The sequence below is a fragment of the Neofelis nebulosa genome, chromosome 6 (assembly GCF_028018385.1).
Source record: "Neofelis nebulosa isolate mNeoNeb1 chromosome 6, mNeoNeb1.pri, whole genome shotgun sequence".
NCBI classification, from domain to species: Eukaryota; Metazoa; Chordata; class Mammalia; order Carnivora; family Felidae; genus Neofelis; species Neofelis nebulosa.
Window position 1 is genome coordinate 71,422,276 of NC_080787.1, and position 21,468 is coordinate 71,443,743.

At 36.2% G+C, this 21,468-nt stretch overlaps 1 protein-coding gene across 3 annotated transcripts in view; it reads right to left on the bottom strand.

Annotated features, from left to right (window-relative positions):
• Positions 1–8,131: 8,131 nt before the first annotated feature.
• FILIP1 (filamin A interacting protein 1) overlaps positions 8,132–21,468 on the bottom strand; it is a 303,731-nt gene continuing 290,394 nt past the window's right edge. For all 3 annotated transcript variants that reach the window (XM_058734498.1, XM_058734500.1, XM_058734501.1), the window contains one exon: positions 8,132–11,962. In XM_058734498.1, the coding sequence (XP_058590481.1) occupies positions 11,922–11,962 (41 nt within the window). In that variant the 3' untranslated portion in view covers positions 8,132–11,921. The remainder of the gene's footprint in view (positions 11,963–21,468) is intronic.

A 21,468-nucleotide genomic window follows, 5' to 3' on the forward strand; every position in this document is an offset into this window, starting at 1 on the left:
ATAAAAAAACCTCAACGAATTATGGCAACACTATAAAATGAGATACTATGTAGACACCTTAAAACTGCTGAGTACTTAATGACCCTCGGAAATATTCCTGATATAAAAAATAACTAAATTACACCTAAATAGTATAAAGCCCAACTAAAAAGTAAATAGTGGTAATATCCATTGACTGGATGGAGGATACTTTTTCGCTGTTTTTTGCACTTTTGTATTTTCCACAATTCCTGCAATAAGCATATATTTGTTTTTGTTTTTGTTTTTGTTTTTTAGTTTATTTATTCTGAGAGAGGAAATCCCAAGCAGGCTACAAGCTGTCAGCGCAGAGTCCCCATGAGGGGCTCCATCTCAGGAACAGTGAGATCATGCCCTGAGCCAAAATCAAGAATCAGATGCTTACCTGACTGAGCCACCCAGGCGCCCCATTTTTTTTTTTTTAATTTTATACAAGTCACATTATATTGGAGTCTTTGAAACCGAAACCAGAAAGTAAATTATAGTATCCGAAAACAAATACCCAAACTTTATTATCTGTCAGGCTTTGTCTGTATTTATGCCTTTTGTAAGGTAAGCCAAGGAAAGGGAAATGAAAAGAGTCTTTGGGCCTCATAATTTAAAATTAAATACATTTTCACAATGACTACAAGTCTCAAGATGTGAGCCAATTAAGATCTGGCAGATAATTGGCTTGCTTGGTTTTGCCCTTATATGACATCCATTATCTCTCACATTCTTAGCCCTATTGACATAGGTGGGTCTATTTTGTTTTGATCTATGCAAGTTTACTTTTAACCTAAGGCTCAAATGGAAAACATTCATCTATCACAGTTAATGGAGAAGGCATGGAATACCTTTATTTTGCTAAGTTCTGTCAGTTAGTAAAACTGTGTATAACAACATTAGACATACTGCAAAAATATAAAGTATGAGGCACATTTTTTTTCTCCCCGTTTTGGCCTATATTATCACATCCACTAAATGTCATAGTTCCTTAAGAGATTTGCTATTTCAGCATTCTGTGTAAATGGTCAGTTATTTTGCCCTAAGATTTTTGTTGTTCTGTTACGGAACCTGGTCTGGATCACCCCACGGAAGAACCAAGCTACACTTGGATATCTTGGAAGGCAGGAGGTTTATTTTACACCGGTGGGCTCAGAGATCATTCTTCAGAGGTCTGAGTCGAGAGCATCAACAGAGGGGACAGTTGATAGTCTGTTACTTCCACATTCTTCATTAGTAGTAATTTGGCGCCAGCCACGAGCAGGGTGGGAAGAAGAACCCAGAAGAGGAGTCTTCAGGCAGGGACTGCAATTCCCCTATCGATCCTGTTGGCCATCTTATAACAGGTTTTTCCCTATCAGTTCTAGTGATCTGAATGATGGCAATATGTTTATCTGCTTTTTTTTTTCAGTTGTGTTTGTCATAGTAAAGATTAACAACTTGTCTCTTTTTTTTTTTCTTATTAGAAATTCTATTTTGACTGAAACAGTTGTAAAACTGAAAGCTTCCTTAGATTCCTTACATTTTCCTTTTTTAAAATCTCTTGATGATAACCTTAGAGTTCCTTCCCTCCCCCCTTCCTTCCTTCCTTTTTTAATTTAAATTCTAGTTAGTTAACATACAGTGCAATGTTGGTTTCAGGAGTAGAATTCAGTGATTCATCACTTACATACAACACCCAGTGCTCATCACAACAAATGCCCTCCTTAGTACCCATCACCCATCTAGCCCATCTCCCACCCACCTCCCTCTGTCAACGCATAGTTTGTTCTCTATCATTAAGAGTCTCTTGTGATTTGTTTCCCTCTATTCTTTTTTCCTCTCCTTCCTGTATGTTCATCTGTTTTGTTAAATTCTACATATGAGTGAAATCATATGTTATTTGTCTTTCTCTGATTGACTTCGGTCAGCATAATACATTCTAGCTCCATCCACATCATGGCAAATGGCAAGATTGCATTTTTTGGATGGCTAATATTCCACTGTGTGTATACACACACACACACACACACACACACACACACACACACAAACCAACATCATCTTTATCCACTCATCAGTTGATGGACATTTAGGCTCTCTCCATCATTTGGCTGTTGTTGATAATGCTGCTATAAACATTGGGGTGCATGTACCCCTTTGAATCTGTACTTTTGTATCCTTTGCGTAAATACCTAATAGTTCAATTGCTGGATTATAGAATTGTTCTATCTTTAGTTTCTTTAGGAAACTCCATACTGTTTTCCAGAGTGACTGTACCAGTTTTCATTCCCACCAACAGGACAAGAGGGTCACCCTTGCTCTGCATCCTCACCAACACCTGTTGTTTCTTGTGTTGTTAATTTTAGCCATTCTGATAGGTGTGACATATCTCATTGTGGTTTTGATTTGTATTTCCCTGATGACGAGTGATGTTGAGCATCTTTTCATGTGTCTGTTAGCCCCTCTGGATGTCTTCTTTGGAAAGGGTCTATTCATGTCTTCTGTCCATTTCTTAACTGGGTTGTTTGTTTTTTGGGTATTGAGTTTAATAAGTTCTTTAGAGATTTTGGATACTAACCCTTTATCAGATATATCATTTGCGAATATCTTCTCCCATTCCACAGGCTGCCTTTTAGTTTTGTTGATTGTTTCCTTCACTGTGCAGAAACCTTTTTTCTGGATCAAGTCCCAATAGTTCATTTTTACTTTTCTTTACATGTCTAGTAAGAACTTGCTCTGGCCAAGGTCAAAGAGGTTTCTGCTCTTACAGTTCCTTTTCCTCCTTGTACTGTGCCGTCACAATATGCTGCTTTACCGAGCTAACATTTTTTTTATATCCACATCATTATTTCAGGGGACTCAATTTTATAATTTCCGTAGTTACACATTGTTTTATGATAATCCTTACCAGGTAGGTTTTGTTTGTTTGTTTGTTTTTGTTTTTTAATTTAATCTGATAAAGTAGAAATTTTTTTTTTAATTTTTTTTTTTTAACGTTTTATTTATTTTTGAGACAGAGAGAGACAGAGCATGAACAGGGGAGGGTCAGAGAGAGGGAGACACAGAATCTGAAACAGGCTCCAGGCTCTGAGCTGTCAGCACAGAGCCCGACGTGGGGCTCGAACTCACGGACTGCGAGATCATGACCTGAGCCAAAGTCGGCCGCTTAACCGACTAAGCCACCCAGGTGCCCCATAAAGTAGAAATTCTTAAAGGAAAATGTTAGTCAGCATTTCTAGGGTAACAAAAGCCAGTGGTTGTTCTCATAGTGGATTACCAGTATATGCATTTCTCACTGTAGGTATGACTGTGTGTGTGTGTGTGTGTGTGTGTGTGTGTGTGTGTGTGTATGTGTGGGTATTGATACATTTAGATAACATTTGTGTTGTTCAAATGATTGTTCATTTGCTGATTCCTAGTAAAAGAATTTATGTGGCTAAATGATTTTGATTAATGCCAACTACCAGATCATTGTTATAAGTATGCAATGATTGCATAAGCCCAAATATAAAAGTAAATCCAAAACAATAAAGCAGTCAAACCCCATGATCTGAAAAGATGTACGTAAATAGCCTTTGGCAGGGTAGTTTTATAATATTTTTTTTTTTAGCTCAATTGCTCTGTTCAAGTTACTGAACTAGTTAACCAGAAACATTAAGGTAAAAAATATTGAATAATTATTGAGTAATTTAAAGAATTAAGAAGAGGAAACTGAAACTGGGCTTCTTACTGTTTAGCCAAAGTGCCAGATTTGCTCATTAGACTCTTTTGAGTATTTGAGTCTGCTTTAGCTCTCTAGCTTCTAGCCATATTTAAGCCATTTCATTCCCATGTGTAGCATAACAATGTTCCAAGACCTCAAGTTAAAGAGACCTAAGAAATGTGCTATAATTTTTACCAGCATGAATTTAAGAGAAAGTTCTTAGAGACTGGAAGTGGTTTGAATTGTTTTTAGTGACTGTGTAATATTTTTGCTTGTTTATTTTTGAAGCAAAAAAATTTTTTTTCTGTTCAGTTAATGGCAGCTTACTTTAGAGAACTTTGGTGGGACTAAATATTCATTTGTAATTGATAAGATTTTTAGGAAAAAGATCATATAGAATTTGTAAAATAAATTTAATTTGTTATATTTATTGCATCAGAAATCGATTCCAACTGACATTGAAAAATTACTACTTTTAAAGTTGACTTCTTCCTGCCTTTTTTGTTGTGTATTTATTAAACCTTTTCAGTTAGGCATTTAAGAAAATTCTTTTGTTTTCACACTGAGAGATCTGGTTAGCCTGAGGTCATTGTGCTGAAAGCTTTTGAAAGTTCATGAATAATAATCATAGTAGTCAGAAACACAGTCAAACAAAATATTTTAATGGTTTGTCTCATTAGAAGAAAGAGTAGACAGCCTAAGAACTTTGTTTAGGGAAGGAAATAAGGTTTCATTTCTCATAATTCCACACTTTATTTAAATGAAAAAATATAACCCTAGTAAGATTTCAGACTTTATGACTTCCACTGTATGGACTCTCTCAGTTGATTACATCCCATGGGATATATTTTCCAATAGGTGCCATCAATTATAGATAAGGTCTTTCCTTCAAATATGACATTACCATCTCTCAGTTGACGGCCAACTGACAGATGTTACATGTATAATAGTGAAATTAGTTTTTAAAGGAGAGAGTCAAAAGAAGAGACTTATTACTCCATGAGAATAGAAAGATACGGGGGAAATGTTTAACTTCTTGGGCTGCCTGTGTGGTTCAGTCGCCCTGGAGCCTGCTTCGGATTTTGTCTCTCCCTCTCTCTCTGCCCCTCCCCCACTCGTGCTCTGTCTCTCTCTCTCTCTCAAAAATAAATAAAAAAACCTCTTACAAATCACGTTTGGACTATTTTTAGACATACCTACATTTTTCTGTTTTTCCAGGTTTTAAATTATGGGAAGTCTGAGGGGAGGGAGAATTAGCAGGCATTTCATTATTATTTGTTTTTTTAAACACTTGGGTCACTTCTTTAAAATAGCTCTAACATATTTTTGAAGGATGACTTTCACAAAATTAACTTAAATGTGGAAGTCAACTTCTATTGAGACTGAGAAGTGAAACAATTTTTTTTGTCAATGGAACTAAATATTTATGACAACAAATAGCCAAGACCTCCTAGGACCTCCCTCTGACCAGTGCGTGGTGAGGGACAAGGTAGGGGTTCAACAGACTGTTCACAACATTTTTTATTTTCACTGAATCTTCTGAGAAGAATCTGTACTCACTGTCTTCAATTCCTAACCTGTCCAACCTATTGCTCCCCCACTTCAGACCCCACTTCTGCTGAAGTGGCCTTGCTAACTAATTCCTACTCATCCTTCAAGATGCAAGACAGTAGCCAATTTGAGGAGTCTTTCTTTGTCCCTCAGGCTAAGCTAACAGTTTCTCTCTGAGTTCAAGGCAACTTGTACATACCTCTATTCTTGCACTTAACTGTAGCACAGAAAAATATGTTTTTGTCTGTCTTTGCTATTAGATAATAAGCTGCTCAAGGTCAGAGACTTTTTATTTGTCTCGATAGTTACAGCACCTGGAAAAATGCCAAGGTCTTAAAGGTATTCAGTAAATCCTATTGAACTAACCTGACCTACGCTCAACTCACATTTTAGTGGAAGAGACATCTTGGCAACAAACAACTGAAAAATACAGAGGTCAGTGCCATATAAGATGTATGCACAAGGAGTTACAGGGGATGCCATACCTCATTCTCTTTGTGATGTCAAAAGTTAAACTGTGAAGAAGTGGGTCCTAAGGCCTGAGTGACATTATGGCTCTCCATGCAGGAAAGAATAGGATCAAAACTAAAAGAACATAGAGAAAGTTGAACCTTATACTACACTCATTATTAATGATTTGCAGGACTCCATACCATAGCTGATCATGTGCTTTTTCTCAGGGGCTTAGGTTGTTTCGCTGGAAACCAAGATTTCTGGTACCCTCCATTTTGGGGAAATACTCTGTTAGCTTATGTAGTCCATTTGTGCCACTTATCTACTTGCAACAACGCTCCATGTGGGAACAAATGCTTGGCCTCTTTGTGAATTGAAAATGACTGAATACACTTTTCTTGTTAAAATGGCATAGGCCATATGGTAGTCTGATAAGATGAAAGCCCTTTGTCTTTGCAGAGAGCCTATCTTCCCTTAAGATCAGTGATGGAGAGTCTTGTTTAATACTCTGCATCTAAACTCTGCATCTAAAACCTTCAGTGGGCACAGAGGTTTCTACAAGGGAAGGATCAGCAGGCAGAATAATTTGGTAAGGAAGATCTGGCACAGAATACTTTGGCTAAGGTACTACTCCTAGAGGAGCAACCCTTTGGGGTTAAGTAAGTAATTGGGTGCCTACAAAACACCCTGCCACTTTGACTAAATATATCCTGCTGTCAGAAGAAAGAAATGTGTCCTAGGAGCCAGAAGCCAAAAATGAGAATGATGATGGTCATGGAAAAGGTCTGTAAAGATTGGGGAAAAGGAGATAGAGCATCTGGAAGAAAAGTGGGAAAAGGCCTCTCCCTAGAAGGAATTATATTGCCCTTTGCAAACATTTATACAGTATCTTAGATTCACTATGAGGAATATGCAAGTTCTGTGTTTAAGAAGCTTACGGGCCAACTGGAGAATAACTTTGTACACCAATACCAGTCAATATAAGGCAATATAAGAATGGGAAAATGGACTACTGAAGAGAAAGGAAAAAAATATTTTCTTCTTAGAGATGCTTATCTCTGAAAGAAATGCTGAAGATAATTCCAGGGGAAATTAAAGAAGGACTGATTATCTTTAAAAAAAAAAAAAAAAAAAAGTTATCTGGGAACTCCAGGGAACTGGGACCCAACCATTATCTGTGGATCAGGTAGCTATCCCTGGAACTGTGCAGTCAGTGAGGGTTGATCTCAAAGGGAATTGAGGGGAGGTCTCAAAGCTTGACATCTTTTATAGGTTCCGTGGGATACTGTTAAATACAAATTTCAAAAGTAAATTTTAATGATATGCAAAAAAAAGAAAACAAGTATGATGCAATGTACCCTATTTCCAACATGCATGGAGCCCGGGGAACTTGTTCCAGTTTCTGTGTACAGGAGAATAGGCTGGTGCTCATTAAGAGTGACTTTAGTGGCACCTGGGTGGCTCAGTCGGTTGAGCTTCTGACTTTGGCTCAGGTCACAATCTCACTCAAGGTTAATGAGTTAAAGCCCCATGTTGGGCTTCCTGCTGTTAGCACGGAGCCCAATTTGGATCCTATGTCTCCCTCCTTCTACCCCTCCCCTGCTCTTGCTTTCTCTCTCTCAAAAACAAACAGTTAAAAACAAAAAAGTAACTCTAGCCCAGGGCTCAAGGGGAACAAATTTATTTAAGCAAATATGGTAGAAAGCTTGAGACCTTCCTTCTCCTGGGAAGTCACGAAATAAACAGACGACGACTTTTGGCCAGTGCTCTTAAACTATGTGCACCAAAGGGCTCCACTCCTCCAAAAAGGGGCCACAGAGCTGCTTTTTGGGTAAGACCCCTAACATCTGCAACTTTCCTATAGAAAGCATCTTTGTTTAGACATCATCCTTGCCTGCTTTTTTGATCTTTAAATAATAAACAGGAGAAAACCATTCCTTTGTTCCAAATAAGGCAAAGATAAGTAGAGATTGGCTACAGACCACCATTTCTGACACAATAAAAGGGGCCGGAGAATAGCCCCACTGTCCCCCTGGCCCACCTTGCTGAAAGCATTACCCAACTGCCTCTCTGGAAGAGGGGCTATGGATTGCTGGCAAAACCTCAGGAGCATTTGCTCTACTGAGCAATCTACCTTCAGATTGACAGCAGAAAGTAGTAGAGGAAAATCTGAATACTGACTGGCATTGCATTTGATGAGGATAAAGGGCTGAGGGAAACCCTATAACCAGTTCCATCTCTTGGTGTCTTGCAGTTTTCATCTTACTAAAGAATCAGACTATGATGTAACTCAGAGGAAAAGTATCTCATTTTGGCAGATCTGCTGTACCACTTCTGCTTATTCACAGTGAAAAACATATTTTTAAGAAAACATGAAATGCAGAAGTGAAAACTATCTTAAAGCAAATAATTTTAAATAAAAATAAGGTGAAGGTTGAATCCTCATTTTAAATGATTTTAATTTTACGAATATTATGTTCCAACTCAAAAAAGAATATTGCACAATGTTTTTATATCACAATTATTCTTTTTCTCACTCTCTAGTGAGACTTGGATAAACATGGTTGACTTTGGAAATGACACAAAGAGAACACCTTAGTTGGCTAAATAATTTCAATAACCTTTGAAGAACTGAAAGCAAGATATTACATTCATATAAAAGACAAGTAGATACCCATAAATTCACTTGGCTGGAGTGAAAAATAACAAACTTCTCATGTACTTAATAAAACTTAAAGGAGACAAAATTGATAATGCTGTGAAAATATAATGTAACACCAAAATTTCTCAATGCACTTTTTTGCTTTCGTAAATCCATTAATTAAACTGCAAGACTTGTAAGAATATCTGATCACCATGTAAGCCTCTTATAATGGAGAGGCTGACATCTGATATTTTTTAAACAAAATCTAAATAAATACAATCTGCACTGGTAAAAATAACAAAATCTGTGAATGGTAAGGCAAAATTACCTAAACGATATAAATGAAAAAACAACACCAAAAAATAAACGTATTATGTGATGACACCTATAAACATTTCTATTCAAATTTATTAATCTGTAACATTTTCCCTATGTATCATATGTTTCCCTATGTTATCATATAGTTATGGAGTAAATGTTGACAATGTAAGACAATAAAATATTAGTGGTCACTAAACACTAATTAATTTCAGGAAAATTTCCTAATTTTTATGAATTTATTACAATAATTTTTATTGTTTTCCTCTTTGCCTTCTAATTAGTATCTTTAGCAGGAGCTTAGCACTGGAGTCCAAGGGGGGTTGTATGCCTCAGGTGCCAGTTGTGGGATTTTTTTAACTTCCATTTTGCATTGTTGTTATTTTAGAATTGTTCCTCATCAGATTCATAACACACCCAACTTTTGCTGGTTTTTATTCACTTCCAGGAAAATTCAACCACAGCAAAAAGAGAAAGAACAAAATATTGTCTGAAATTGTCAAAATATTGACAAAATATTGTCTGATATTATCAAAATATTGTCTGTCATTTTGTCTGATCCAACATTTACTCTTGCTCTACCACTGGTTTTTAGAACCTGTGAATTATTTCAATAGCGCTAGTGTCTTTTTTAATGCTTAAGCTAGGTATTCCACATCATGAATTTTTTTTTTTATGGTTGTCCTAAGAGACAATTAATTCTTCACATTTTGTGAACATTCTAGGCATCTATCATCTGGAAAATTTATCCACTGTCTGCAGAACATACCTCAAAAAATCTCTACAGAAGATACCTCAAAAAATGCTCTTATCAAAAAAAAGGGGGTAAAATAATGGGTAGTTCAATTGTTGCACTTTAAACTGGAATCATTTCAGAAAATACAATTCTTCCATTCAAAATTGATTATCTTTCATATTGATGATTGGAGATTTACTTACAATGAAAGATATAGAAATTATGTGAGTCTAGGATGGTTCCAGGGTTGCACATGGAGGCAATTTTTTCAATTGGATGTGGATATTGGGATAAGACTATTTATGATCTTATTTGTTTATTCATTAGATAAGGATACAACTAGTTGGTGGTTTCACTTTTCTGTTAATTTTTAATATTTTTTTATTTCAGAACAATTTTTGTATTAATTTTTATTAGTTTTACTCATCTGTCACTCAGATTCCATTTAGGTTTGCACAGAGGACTTGATCACAGCATGAGCAGAAAAGGTCTCAGCATCCATCTAAGTGACTCTGATCGCACCACCATACTTTGCATCGCAAGTACCAAATTTTATTATAAAGTCAAGAGAAATTAAAACTTCAGATCCAAGTGAATTACTTGTAATATTTTAAATTCCAGAGGTAAAGTCTCATTCTCTAGCCTTTTCACTGTTAGCTTAATAAAATTCCTGCAAGTTGAGAAAAAGTTATTGCTTCAAATGCTAATTTGTGATATATCAGAATATTTTGCCATCAGAAGTATAACCATGGGCAAATAGGTAACTTAACTGTGTGTCAAAAAAAGATAACAATACAAGATAAAACCCTTTTCTAATTGAAAATGCCTTTACAGTTCAGAAACATTTTCAGAAAACAAAATTCCTAGCAACAGTTTTTAAAATCTTCACACATACACACTCTAGTTTGCTTAATCGTTAATCAAAAGCTCTGAAGGATATGTGATACTTTCACAATCATTCAAGCTAGGACAAGCCTACCATAGCATTTCTTTTACTTACAAAAATCAAACTAATTTTACATAAAATATAATTTAATTTATAATATCTACCAAATATGATTGCTAATTCCACAAAGTATACCTTAAAACCTTCCAAAGGTACCTAGGGGGAAGAAGTCAAATTAATTTTTCTATTCCAGGGACTCATTGTGGACTCACCTCTATGGGCTTATAACCTGGATACAACCTGTCAACTAGAGAAATGAGCCAACAGTGTTGTTTGCGTGGTTTTTAGGTATTCATGTGACACTGGGAAGCATTCTTTCTTTAATCTCAGTAGAGTTACATGATATATGATTTCTACATTCAGAAACTAGTATGTCAATTCTTCATTTACCTTTAAAGTTATCTTTTTAAACACCTTATTGAAAACATATCCACGTTAGCAAAGTCTTTTTTTAAAAACCTTTGTTATTAGGGTTTCAAGTAGACTTTAGATGCACATTTTTCCATAAACCTAAATTCGACAGCAGCTCTGACACTGAGATTTGAGTAAAGCACATTGTGCTTTTATCTTTAAAGAATATATTCTGCAACCTATATGCAGTTATGAAAAAATATCTAAATCCTACCTATCGAGAAGAAAAAATGTTATCTATCATGAGATTTCTCTTACCATTTTTTTAAAAGATGCAGACATTACCTAGGTCATTTTTTATTTTTCGGGCTTTCATTTGGGCAGACTGTGAGAAATATCTTGATATCACAGTCCTTAATATAAGTCTTGTATATATAAGCAAATAATGAAAACAGAAATATAATTGAACTGTCAGTCAAAGCAATTCCCATAACGCTTACTGGTTAAACTTACATATCTCCTTTTATTAATTTGTTCCGTATGAAATTCAATTCATCCAGGGGTTTTGGCACAGAACACTAGAAAGAGCAACTTTTAAAACTGGCTCTAGGTATTTAAAATTAAACTCTTAAATCAGCGTTATTACTGTGGAGCCATGATCAGACACAGTATTGTACGGCAATAATAAAATCTCTTCTAGAATCTCCTGCTTCTACTTTATGTTTTGAATTTACCCCAGGAAATATATAGAGTGTTGTACTTTCTTTTCCTTCAGAAAAATAACAAATTGATAAAGGAAAATAATTATAGGTTTCCATTTTGAATGCACCAGTACCAATACTTTGAATAACTGATAGTGTATTCTACAGGTATATGTGCCATAGACTACGAAAAAGGAAACACTTTAGGAAAAAAATCACATTACAGAGTATATTATAAAAATAAATTACATAGCATGTGCCCATGGACCTGAAAGCTTTACAAAAGGCAGAGAAATTTATTTTGACACAAAGAGTGAATTGCTCTTGCTACCTATTTTCATATTATCAGCAATGCCATTTTCAGCTTTTACATTATATCTTCAAAAAAAAAATCACTGGAAGTAGAAAATTATTCCCAGTAGTGATCAGTAGCACAGAGGACCTTAGTGATGATGAAGGGCTGTAGAAATACTATTCATTCAACAGGGATTCAGAGGAAGTACACACACCCAGTATGTGCTTGGTTTACCATTTCATCTGGAGTTCATTCGTAACTGGTGAATGACGATGCTTTCTATAAAGAGAAGAAAGACAGTATTTTCAATTAAACTGAAAACTCAGTAGTTTATGTGGGATCAATACTACATTATCTCACTTAAAGACTAGATGTTAAACAACAAAACAAACAAAAACAGATACATGAGCCCAATAGCTTCTCCTGCAGTTCTTTACTAGTCTTGGGTAATTTCTTTATATTGACATATGTGCTTTACCTCCAAAATTCTCAAAGCCTTTTAGAAACTATGTCTAATATTCTAATGATAGTAGGTTGATTTTACCCCCAGGAAAGAACTGAACACAAAGATATTAATTACTGCATATAAGCCCCATGCTGGGAAGCTAGACTATTTTCCAGAAATAACTATACTCCTCTAGCCATACATTTTCTTCTTTTTTTTTTTTTTGTAATGTTTACTTATTTTTGAGAGGAAGAGAGACAGAGTGTGAGTGGGGGAGGGGCAGAGAGAGAGAGGGAAACAGAGAATCTGAAGCAGTCTCCAGGCTCTGAGCTGTAAGGACAGAACCCTACACAGGACTCGAACTCATGAACTGCAAGATCATGAGCTAAAGTTGGACTCTCCACGAACTGAGCCACCCAGGCACCCCCATACTCTTTCTAATCTGAGCAATATTCACATATTTTTTACTTCTTTTTTTATGTGTGTGGATTTGAGTTTTAATAAAGAAATAGTCATTATCTACTCCTAAGAAGTCACTAAACACAGACAACTCACATTTGTCTTGGACTACTTCTTTTTGCAAAGTTATGTATATGCTTTTAAATCTAGATTCATTCTTATAAGGGTAAAAAAAAATAGCTTGAGATAGTACCAGCCATGTTATGGGTGTGTGAGCCGAAGTCAGACGCTCAACCAACTGAGCCACCCAGGTGCCCCCAAGGATTGCTTATTAGGCACTACTATGTGTCCATCGCTGTGCTAAGCATGGAACTATATAAGTGATCAAAATGAGAGAGAGTCCTGCCATTTGCTGAGATTATAAAGAACAGAGCAAAGAAATAACTAAGCTTCAAATGGTTCCTTCACCTGAAATATGTAATACCTCCCTGTCAGCATGTGGCAGTGTGGTAAGCTTAGAAACTAATGTCAGGGTTAGTCAATACCAAGGACATTTTCATCTATTATTTTCACTTTAATATCAAATAATTAATATTTACATTTTATTTTTACTTAAGTAGTTAACATCTAAGTAAACATTAATTAAAGCACATTATATCATAGACCTATAGATTTGTGCTAATTATATACAGTGGAGGATCCTTTGTCAAAAAGTTTAATTTGATTTTATTAACTTGACTTCATGCTGACCACTAGATGGAGATATTCCCATTCCTTCCCTCAACCTTTCGATTTGAATTTGGGATAAAACAGATGGGAAAGCAAAGTAGAACGAAATCAATAAAAGTTTTATATATTTAATAATATTTAGCAATGAAGGCTTTGTAATGCTTTTAAGACCCACATATGATTTTTCACAATGAGAAACCCTTAAAAATCATCTCATTTTTCTCATTGGAAAATTGGTCTATCTCTAAATTTTTTCAATGCCTAAAAATATGTTGAAATCTTCATCCAAAAACTAAAAGCACTAGTTAAAATACTATGCAGTCAAAAATCAGGATCTAAGGTTCAAATTCTATTTCTCACTCAACACTTTTTCCTTTTTAAAATTTCTGTAGTTTTCAAAGAGTGAAAAGACAGATCTCAAGTCTCCCTAAAAGAATTAAAGTATCTGGCCCATTTTCCTCCCATAGGAAAGCATGGAGAACTTAAATTTAAAAGAGTGAAATCCAGAATTGTTATTATCCTAGATGTGATTTAGAACGGGCATGTCTTTGTTTCCTCACCACAAAATGAGGGTATTAGAGATCATCACTAAAGTCCTTTGCAGTGTAAATATTTTGTGTTACTAGAATACCTTCTCTCACCTTGAGTGTGCAAACCTCAAAATTCCTAGAGTTGCCTTAATCTTAACATTTTGCAATCCTCATCATAATAATAGCTTTGCAGAATTTGAATTTTCAGAATTCGGAATTTTCAGTAATTGGTGAAAATACATATGGCAAAAGGGTCCATACATAGAAGAAACAATGTCTTGGTTGGACCATTACATTTTATTATTACATTTAAATTAGCAAACTAACAATCCCGCATGATATATATACTAACGCTATTAATCAGTCTGCTTTCTAAAACAACTATCTTAAAAATACTTGACAATGCTAAGTAACAGTTTATTTTATTCTACTTTAATAATAAAAGAGGATATTTTATTTTTATATACATAAGCTTTATTTAAAGGAATACAATCAAGCCCAAGTTATTTTGTTTTATACACATGAAAACAGTTCATCTTGTTTCTAGAGATAGTGAAAAAATATCTATATAATAGAAGCTCTATGAATTGAAATGTACTAAACATATTTATTAAATCTACATCTGCTTATTATCTGTTTTCCCCAAGTCTGTAAACTGACTCAGAAAATAATCACCCTGCCACTACAGCAAATTGTGAGAGATAAAAACATGTTACTTCTCCCTTTCTCTCTCTCTCTTTCTGCCTCTCCCATGTTCTCTCTCTCTCTCTCTCTCTCAAAATAAATAAATAAACGTTAAAAAGAAATGTTGCTTTAAGCCAGTAGATTTTGAGGTGACTCATTACACAGCAAAACTATCTGGTGCATACAGAGTCCTTGGTTGTCAGCAAAAAAAAAAAAAAAAAAATGCTTTAGGGATGATGCCATTATTTATGGTTTTTTTTTTTTTTTAAAGGACAGAGTTTCAAGTCTTTCCTTGGCTTTTTTTATGGTTCAGTACAATAAAATAATGATATAAATTTTACTGAAGTTACAAAGTCAGTGAGCAAATCTTATTCCATTTCCTGCTTGTCTTCATTTCATCTCAGAATTAGACCCAAATACAGGTCATTTGGGGCCTCTGAAGTAACCTGAGTAAAATCAGGTATTATTCTTCAATAAGGTTTCTCTTTTTACAGACACCATTTTTCTGACATTAGTAATTTGTAGAGAATATAATAGACAGTTTGAGACCAAAGGCCATAGTTAATTTCTTTTTTTTTTTTAATTTTTTTTTTTTTTTCAACGTTTATTTTATTTTTTGGGACAGAGAGAGACAGAGCATGAACGGGGGAGGGACAGAGAGAGAGGGAGACACAGAATCGGAAACAGGCTCCAGGCTCTGAGCCATCAGCCCAGAGCCTGACGCGGGGCTCGAACTCACAGACCGTGAGATCGTGACCTGGCTGAAGTCGGACGCTTAACCGACTGCGCCACCCAGGCGCCCCAGTTAATTTCTACTTCTATCGCAAACTCAAAATAGCAAAGTACTTAAATTTAGGGCCTTCTGATGTGCCAACAGTTAATAACATCATTTCCTTTTTCCCTAATTGGAAGAAGGAGAAAACTGTAAATCTTAATCAGCATACACACATGGGGACATTGGATTTTTATGTATTTTTGACATTAACAGTTTACCAAAAGCCCTTACAGACACTTTCCTCTGTATGTTTCTTTCAAGTGTTATCTTGATGTGTTCTCAGGTAACACATTAATACATTATTTGTAATTATGATATTATTGTGAAAAGATGTTTCACAATAACATGAATTCATAACATGAACACACCAGCTATTAGATGATGTCCATGGAAAGGAAGTTCAACATATTATCAATTCCTAATTACACTTGATCTTACTCTTCATGCTCCTTGGGTGGTAATCCCAAACTACTGGCCAGCCAAATGACTTGAGATCCAAAGTTATATATGCAAGATGGGATTTGGGGAGAAGTTTGGGGGAGACTCTCTCTTGAGTGCTAGAGTGTGGCAACATGGCAAAAAATTGCAAGTTTGATTCTTCCCAGGAGAGCTCCTTGGCTGTGGAGTAGGAAAGATGTATTCCCTGGAAAGTCAATGTCTTCCTCCCAAGCAGTACATATGTTTATACTCTGCCAAACTCTCTGCAAGGGGACACTTGAGCTCTGAATTTTAAAAGTCTATTCTAGTAAATGAGACAAGATTGCTTTAATAGATAGCCTCTAAGTTCACACACTAAAGACTAAGATAGAAGTTCAATTTATAGCAGGACTTTCTCTCTGCAAAGGAGGGCTGCTTTATCCACAGGAAACTGCACACCAAATTACTACAGAAAACATTTCCTCTTGGATTTTGCTTCAGTTTGGCTGGCTTATGACCTGTTTCCCTTGTTTCATGGCTCCCTACTCCCTGTGGGCTCTGCCTAAAGGGCAATGCACAGGCTTAGGGCTGTGCTGTTCTTCCTCTCCACTAGGACCCAACACCAGCTTTAACATGCTGTCTGCAGAGTGATTTATTCACCTAAAAAATGTCCTAGACCTTTTAGATATTGTTTTCTAAAGTGCCTAGATATTGTTTTCTTTTAAGGTTCTCATTTTAATAAACTATTTCAGTATTCATTCCTGTTATTATCACATTCAGAAATTAATCAGAGTTCTGAGAAAACATCTGTTTTAAATAGGAAGTCCAATAAACTTCCTCTGTTGACTTGGACTTGTATTCCTTCTTTTCTTTTGGATTCAGCTCAGCTAATTAAAAATACTTCCGCTAATCAGTTCTGTCATTTGCTTGAGGAAACTTTTGAACCAGATGAAATACACTCCCTTGGGGTTTCTCAACCATCTAATAGTTTATTTGCTTCCTTCCAAAACATTTCCCACTCCATCATCAGCCCAAACCATCCCCTTACCTCTCCAGTTGCAGAGTTACCAATATCAGTTATGACTGGTAACTTCTTTTTTAGGCAACTTAATCCTTATCTCTCACATAGTTTACTATTTCTATATACAAGTAAATTGGAAATAATTATCTCACATATAACATTAACTATAAGTCAAAGTTCAATGGTGGAAAATAGTTAAGCATTTGAGTTAAGATTGCTTATGTTCTACCTTTTTGGACACAAATGCTAAATGCCTAGGTTGATCTCAGTCTATGGCTGGTCACAGAATAGCATAGAAAATAATATTATATGTGAAACTTGGGAATGGCCTGTGCTTTTTAGATAAGGACAACAATATTTATCAAAGTACTGTTATGGAAACTTTGACACATACAGCTTCTACATAGCTATCTCAATATCTCAGAATCCTTTGGCCATATTATTTTGGCCTAGTGAGTGTGGATGTTTTAGTCTATATATGAAAACATACTTCGCTCACCTGAGGTTGTTTCTCATATGAAATAATGAATAATGCACGGAAAACCTGGCACCATCACTAATAAGATGGTTGGATGCCTCTAAACCTTGGAATTTTTTTGTTTTGTTCTTGGTTTTGATTTTGTTTCCATCTTTAATCATAGAGATAATTATCTTCTTGACCTCTAAAGTCTGGTTCCACTATTACCAGCACTTGATTTTGCAATTCTATCATACATATATAACATTAGCACAAGTAGAAAGGCCAAAACTACATTTACCAGATAAGCAATTATTTATTAGTTCTTAGGAAAAGTGCTATGGTAAAATGTTTTAAGTTGCTTGCTAAATAGTGAAGCCTATCATTTGACTATAAGGAGGAATGCCAGAATCATAAATGGTTATAGCTAAATGTTAAACCATAAGCTAAAGTAAGGCAATTTGCCAAAGGTCACACAACCTTACTCTGATCTCCAGGTTTTCAGGTCTATATCAGGTATCTAGTCCATTGTTCAGCAATCCACTTTCTCTGGGTGTTCACCTTAATATCTATCCTAAATCTAAATCCTGCCTATTGGTAATGTTGTTTGGTCCTTTAAAACAAGAGCCTCTCCTGACCTATTTTAGAAGGTCCTTCGTGAACCTGAAGAGCGTGACAAATCACCTGAAAATTTCTCTTCCCAGAAGTGTCTTTCATGTGCCTCTGGGAGAGTTCAAGAGGGTGAGGAAAGAGCAACTTGTAATTCATTCAAGTATCTGTCTATGTGAGAAAGCTCTCAGTGCTCCTAAGTTCTCCACATGTAGTGTGATGGCTTCAGAGATGACAACTCCCCAGTCCAGGATCCCTGGCTGTTCTGCACCCATTATGGGCCTATCATGACTTTGAAGGGAAATAGACATAACTCACACTACCCAGAATGGCAGTACCTGAATTTCCTCTAATTTCACCATCTCTTTATGTCCATGTTCTCACGCATGATTTGTCAGGACCCTCCACATTCTCACAGGTTTGCGTTGCAGACAAAGGCAGGAAGCGAGAACACCTCTTTCTTCTGCAACTTCCAGCCATCAACTTCTGGTTTTCTTTCTCTACAGTAAAGTGCCAAGTTTTTTACGAAGTCGACAGGCTTTAAAACCCAGGTTAGATTCTGAAATAATGGCTTGTCTTTCTAGTAGAGGCAATGTTTTTAAAAGAAATTTTAAACAGAGATGGCCACAACCACCAGAAGGAAAAGTAGGGAGAAGGGACAAATTGAACAAGTCAAGGAAAGGTGGACTGGTCTGGTATACAAGCCATTCTGTCCAGCTGGGGAACAGGAGTCCAGGCAAGGGAAAGGGAAGGGGAGGGATGCTCAAAGATCAGGGAGGGATAGAGCCGGGTCGCAGAGAGCCTCAAGGGCCATATGGAGTTGTTGGCATTGTGTTCTTTAGGTAATGAGGAGCCTTTGAAGGGTTTTCAAATAGAGGAGTGATATGATCAACTTGAACTTTGGAAAACAAAATGAAAAATGAATCTGAGAGTTTTGAAGCTAGAGATTTTGAGACCAGTTAGGGGCACATTGGAGGAATCCAGATGAGAAGTAATTAAAACCTCAACTTAGGCAGTAGCAGGGGAAATGGAGATGTGAGTCCAGCTGATAGAAGTGATAGGGGATCAGACTATGAGAGACGTGCTGAATGAGTCTACTTGATGGATGTAGGAGAAGAAGGCTAGAATGGCTACCAGGTTTCTTGTGTGGGCGACTGAGTGGATCAGTGGATATCTGCTGAAATGCAGAATAGTAAGGAGAAGAAGACTTGGAAGAAGGATGGAGGAGGTGTTGAGAATTGCTTTTTTTTTTTTTAAGGTTTAGTTATTTTTGAGAGAGAGAGAGCTCGCTCAAGCAGGGGAGGAGCAGAAAAAGAGGGGGACAGAGGATCCATAGCAGGTTCCTCACTGAGAGCAGCAAGTCTGATGGGGGGCTTGAATTAATGAACCATGAGATCATGACCTGAACCGAAGATGGACACTCAACCAAATGAGCCACCCAGGTACCCCAAGAATTGTTTCCAAACAAATTAACTTGGAGATATATAGTACAATGTTGGATAAGCATTTGGAGATAGAGGATTGGTAGCCATCAACATATGGGTGATTAACTGAAGCCATGGGAGTGCATAAAATAACCAGAATGAGCATGTATTGTAGGAAATTGGGAGAGATAAGGAAAACAATGACATTTAGATTGTATGCATAAAATAAGGAGCCAGAAAAAGAGACTGAGGTGGAGTGGTCAGAGAGATGAAAGGAAAACCAAAAGAGATTAGATGTCTTAGTCACCTGACCAGAACCCAAGGTTTATTTTTCTAGGAAAAAAACCAAAAACCAAAAACAAAGAACAAAAAACTAACCTAGGAAGTTCTAGACCTACGCATATGAAGAGAAGCATAGACTAAATGCAAGGGAATAAAAATGTTTGCACACTTTACTGTGAGATTCTTCATCTCACCTTCCCTGATCTATTCCCAGAATACATGTAGCCTGCCCCAAGAAGGTTACCGAGGGATTTTTTTTTCTTCAAAAACTACTGGAAGATGTACAGTTGACCCTTGATCAATACAAGTTTAAACTGTGCAGGTCCACTTCTATGTGTATTTTTGTTCATAAATACAGTACAATACTATAAATGTATTTGATCTTCCTTATGATTTTCTTAATATTTTCTTGTCTCTTATTGTAAGGATACGATATATAATACATGTAACATATGAAATATGTATTAATTGACTGGTTATGCAATTGGTAAGGCTTCCAGCCAACTGTAGGCTATTAGTAATTAAGTTTCTGGGGAGTCAAAAGTTACACTGCACTAGAGGTCAATGCCATTAACTCCTATATTTTTCAAGGATTAACTGTACTTCAATAGATAGATATGCAGATAGACGTGTAAGCAAAATGCTAAGAAAAAATGCAGGAAACAGGATTCAACTCAGGCAAAAGAACAATAGGACAATAGCATAACCTGGCCTAGAGCATGACCAATCCAAGGCTAAGTAGGGAAGCGAGAGCTAAACTAGGAAACTAACGGGCTGAACTAGGAAAGTCCCAAGGCAAAATTAAGAAACTTATGTGTTTAAGTGTTTGGAAAAATCATTGATAGGTGTTTGGCAGATCTATAGGAGCATTTTAAAAAAAGATACATAGAAAACAAAGTAGATGAAAAATTAAAATAATTATCCTATTGATGGGTGAAAAGTGGCAAGAGAAAGGAAACACAAGCATAGTATACTATATGCCTCACCAGGGAACAATATTTATTATTTATTTATTTATTTATTTATTTATTTACAGATTTTATTTTTAGGCAATCTCTACACCCAACATGGGGCTCGAACTCACAACCCTGAGATCAAGAGTCATGAGTTCTGCCAGTCAGTTGCCCCAACAGGGAACATTGTTTAAATTTACACTGTAAACATATAAACACATAAACATATAAATGCTGACTGATAATTTATCAAAAAATTCGTGTTGTAATCATACTGGGAGGATGGGGAAAAAGGACAGAGGTGACATATGAGAGCATCCTCAACCATCAAAGCAATAATGGGAAGACAGAAAATAATGTCTAAATTGACAAAGAATACAAGTATATTATTTAGAAATATGTAGATAAACACCAGAAAAACAGCTAAGAGTTAGAAATGATGTTTTCCAGGGAGTAAAACTGAGGGAAAAGGGGAGTGAGATAAGGAAGAATGGTTTTAATTTTCTTTTAGTGCTGGCTGATAGTTTAACCTTGTATATGAATTACCTTTTTTTAATTGTTTGTTTGTTTTTGAGAGAGAGAGTGAGAGAGTATGCACTCAAGTGAGTGGAGGAGGTGCAGAGAGAGAAGGAGAGGGAGAATCCCAAGCAGGCTCCTCTCTGTCAGCACAGAGCTGGAACTCATACACTGTGAGATCATGACTTGAGCCGAAATCAAGAGTCAGATGCTTAACCGAGTAACCCAGGTGCCCCTGTATATGAATTATACTAATAAAATTTTTAAAAGAGGGACATCTGGGTGGCTCAGTCAGTTAAGCATCAGACTTCAGCTCAGGTCGTGATCTTACAGTTAGTGAGTTCAAGCCCCGTGTTGGGCTCTCCACAGTCAGCACAGAGCCTGCTTTGATCCCTTGTCCCCTTCTCTTTCTGCTCCTCCCCAGCTCATTCTCTCTCTCTCTCTCTCAAAATAAATAAATAAACTTTTAAAAAAATTTTAAAGGAGTTGGAGCACCTGGTGGCTCTGTCAGTTAAGCGTCCAATGCTTGATTTCAGCCCAGGTC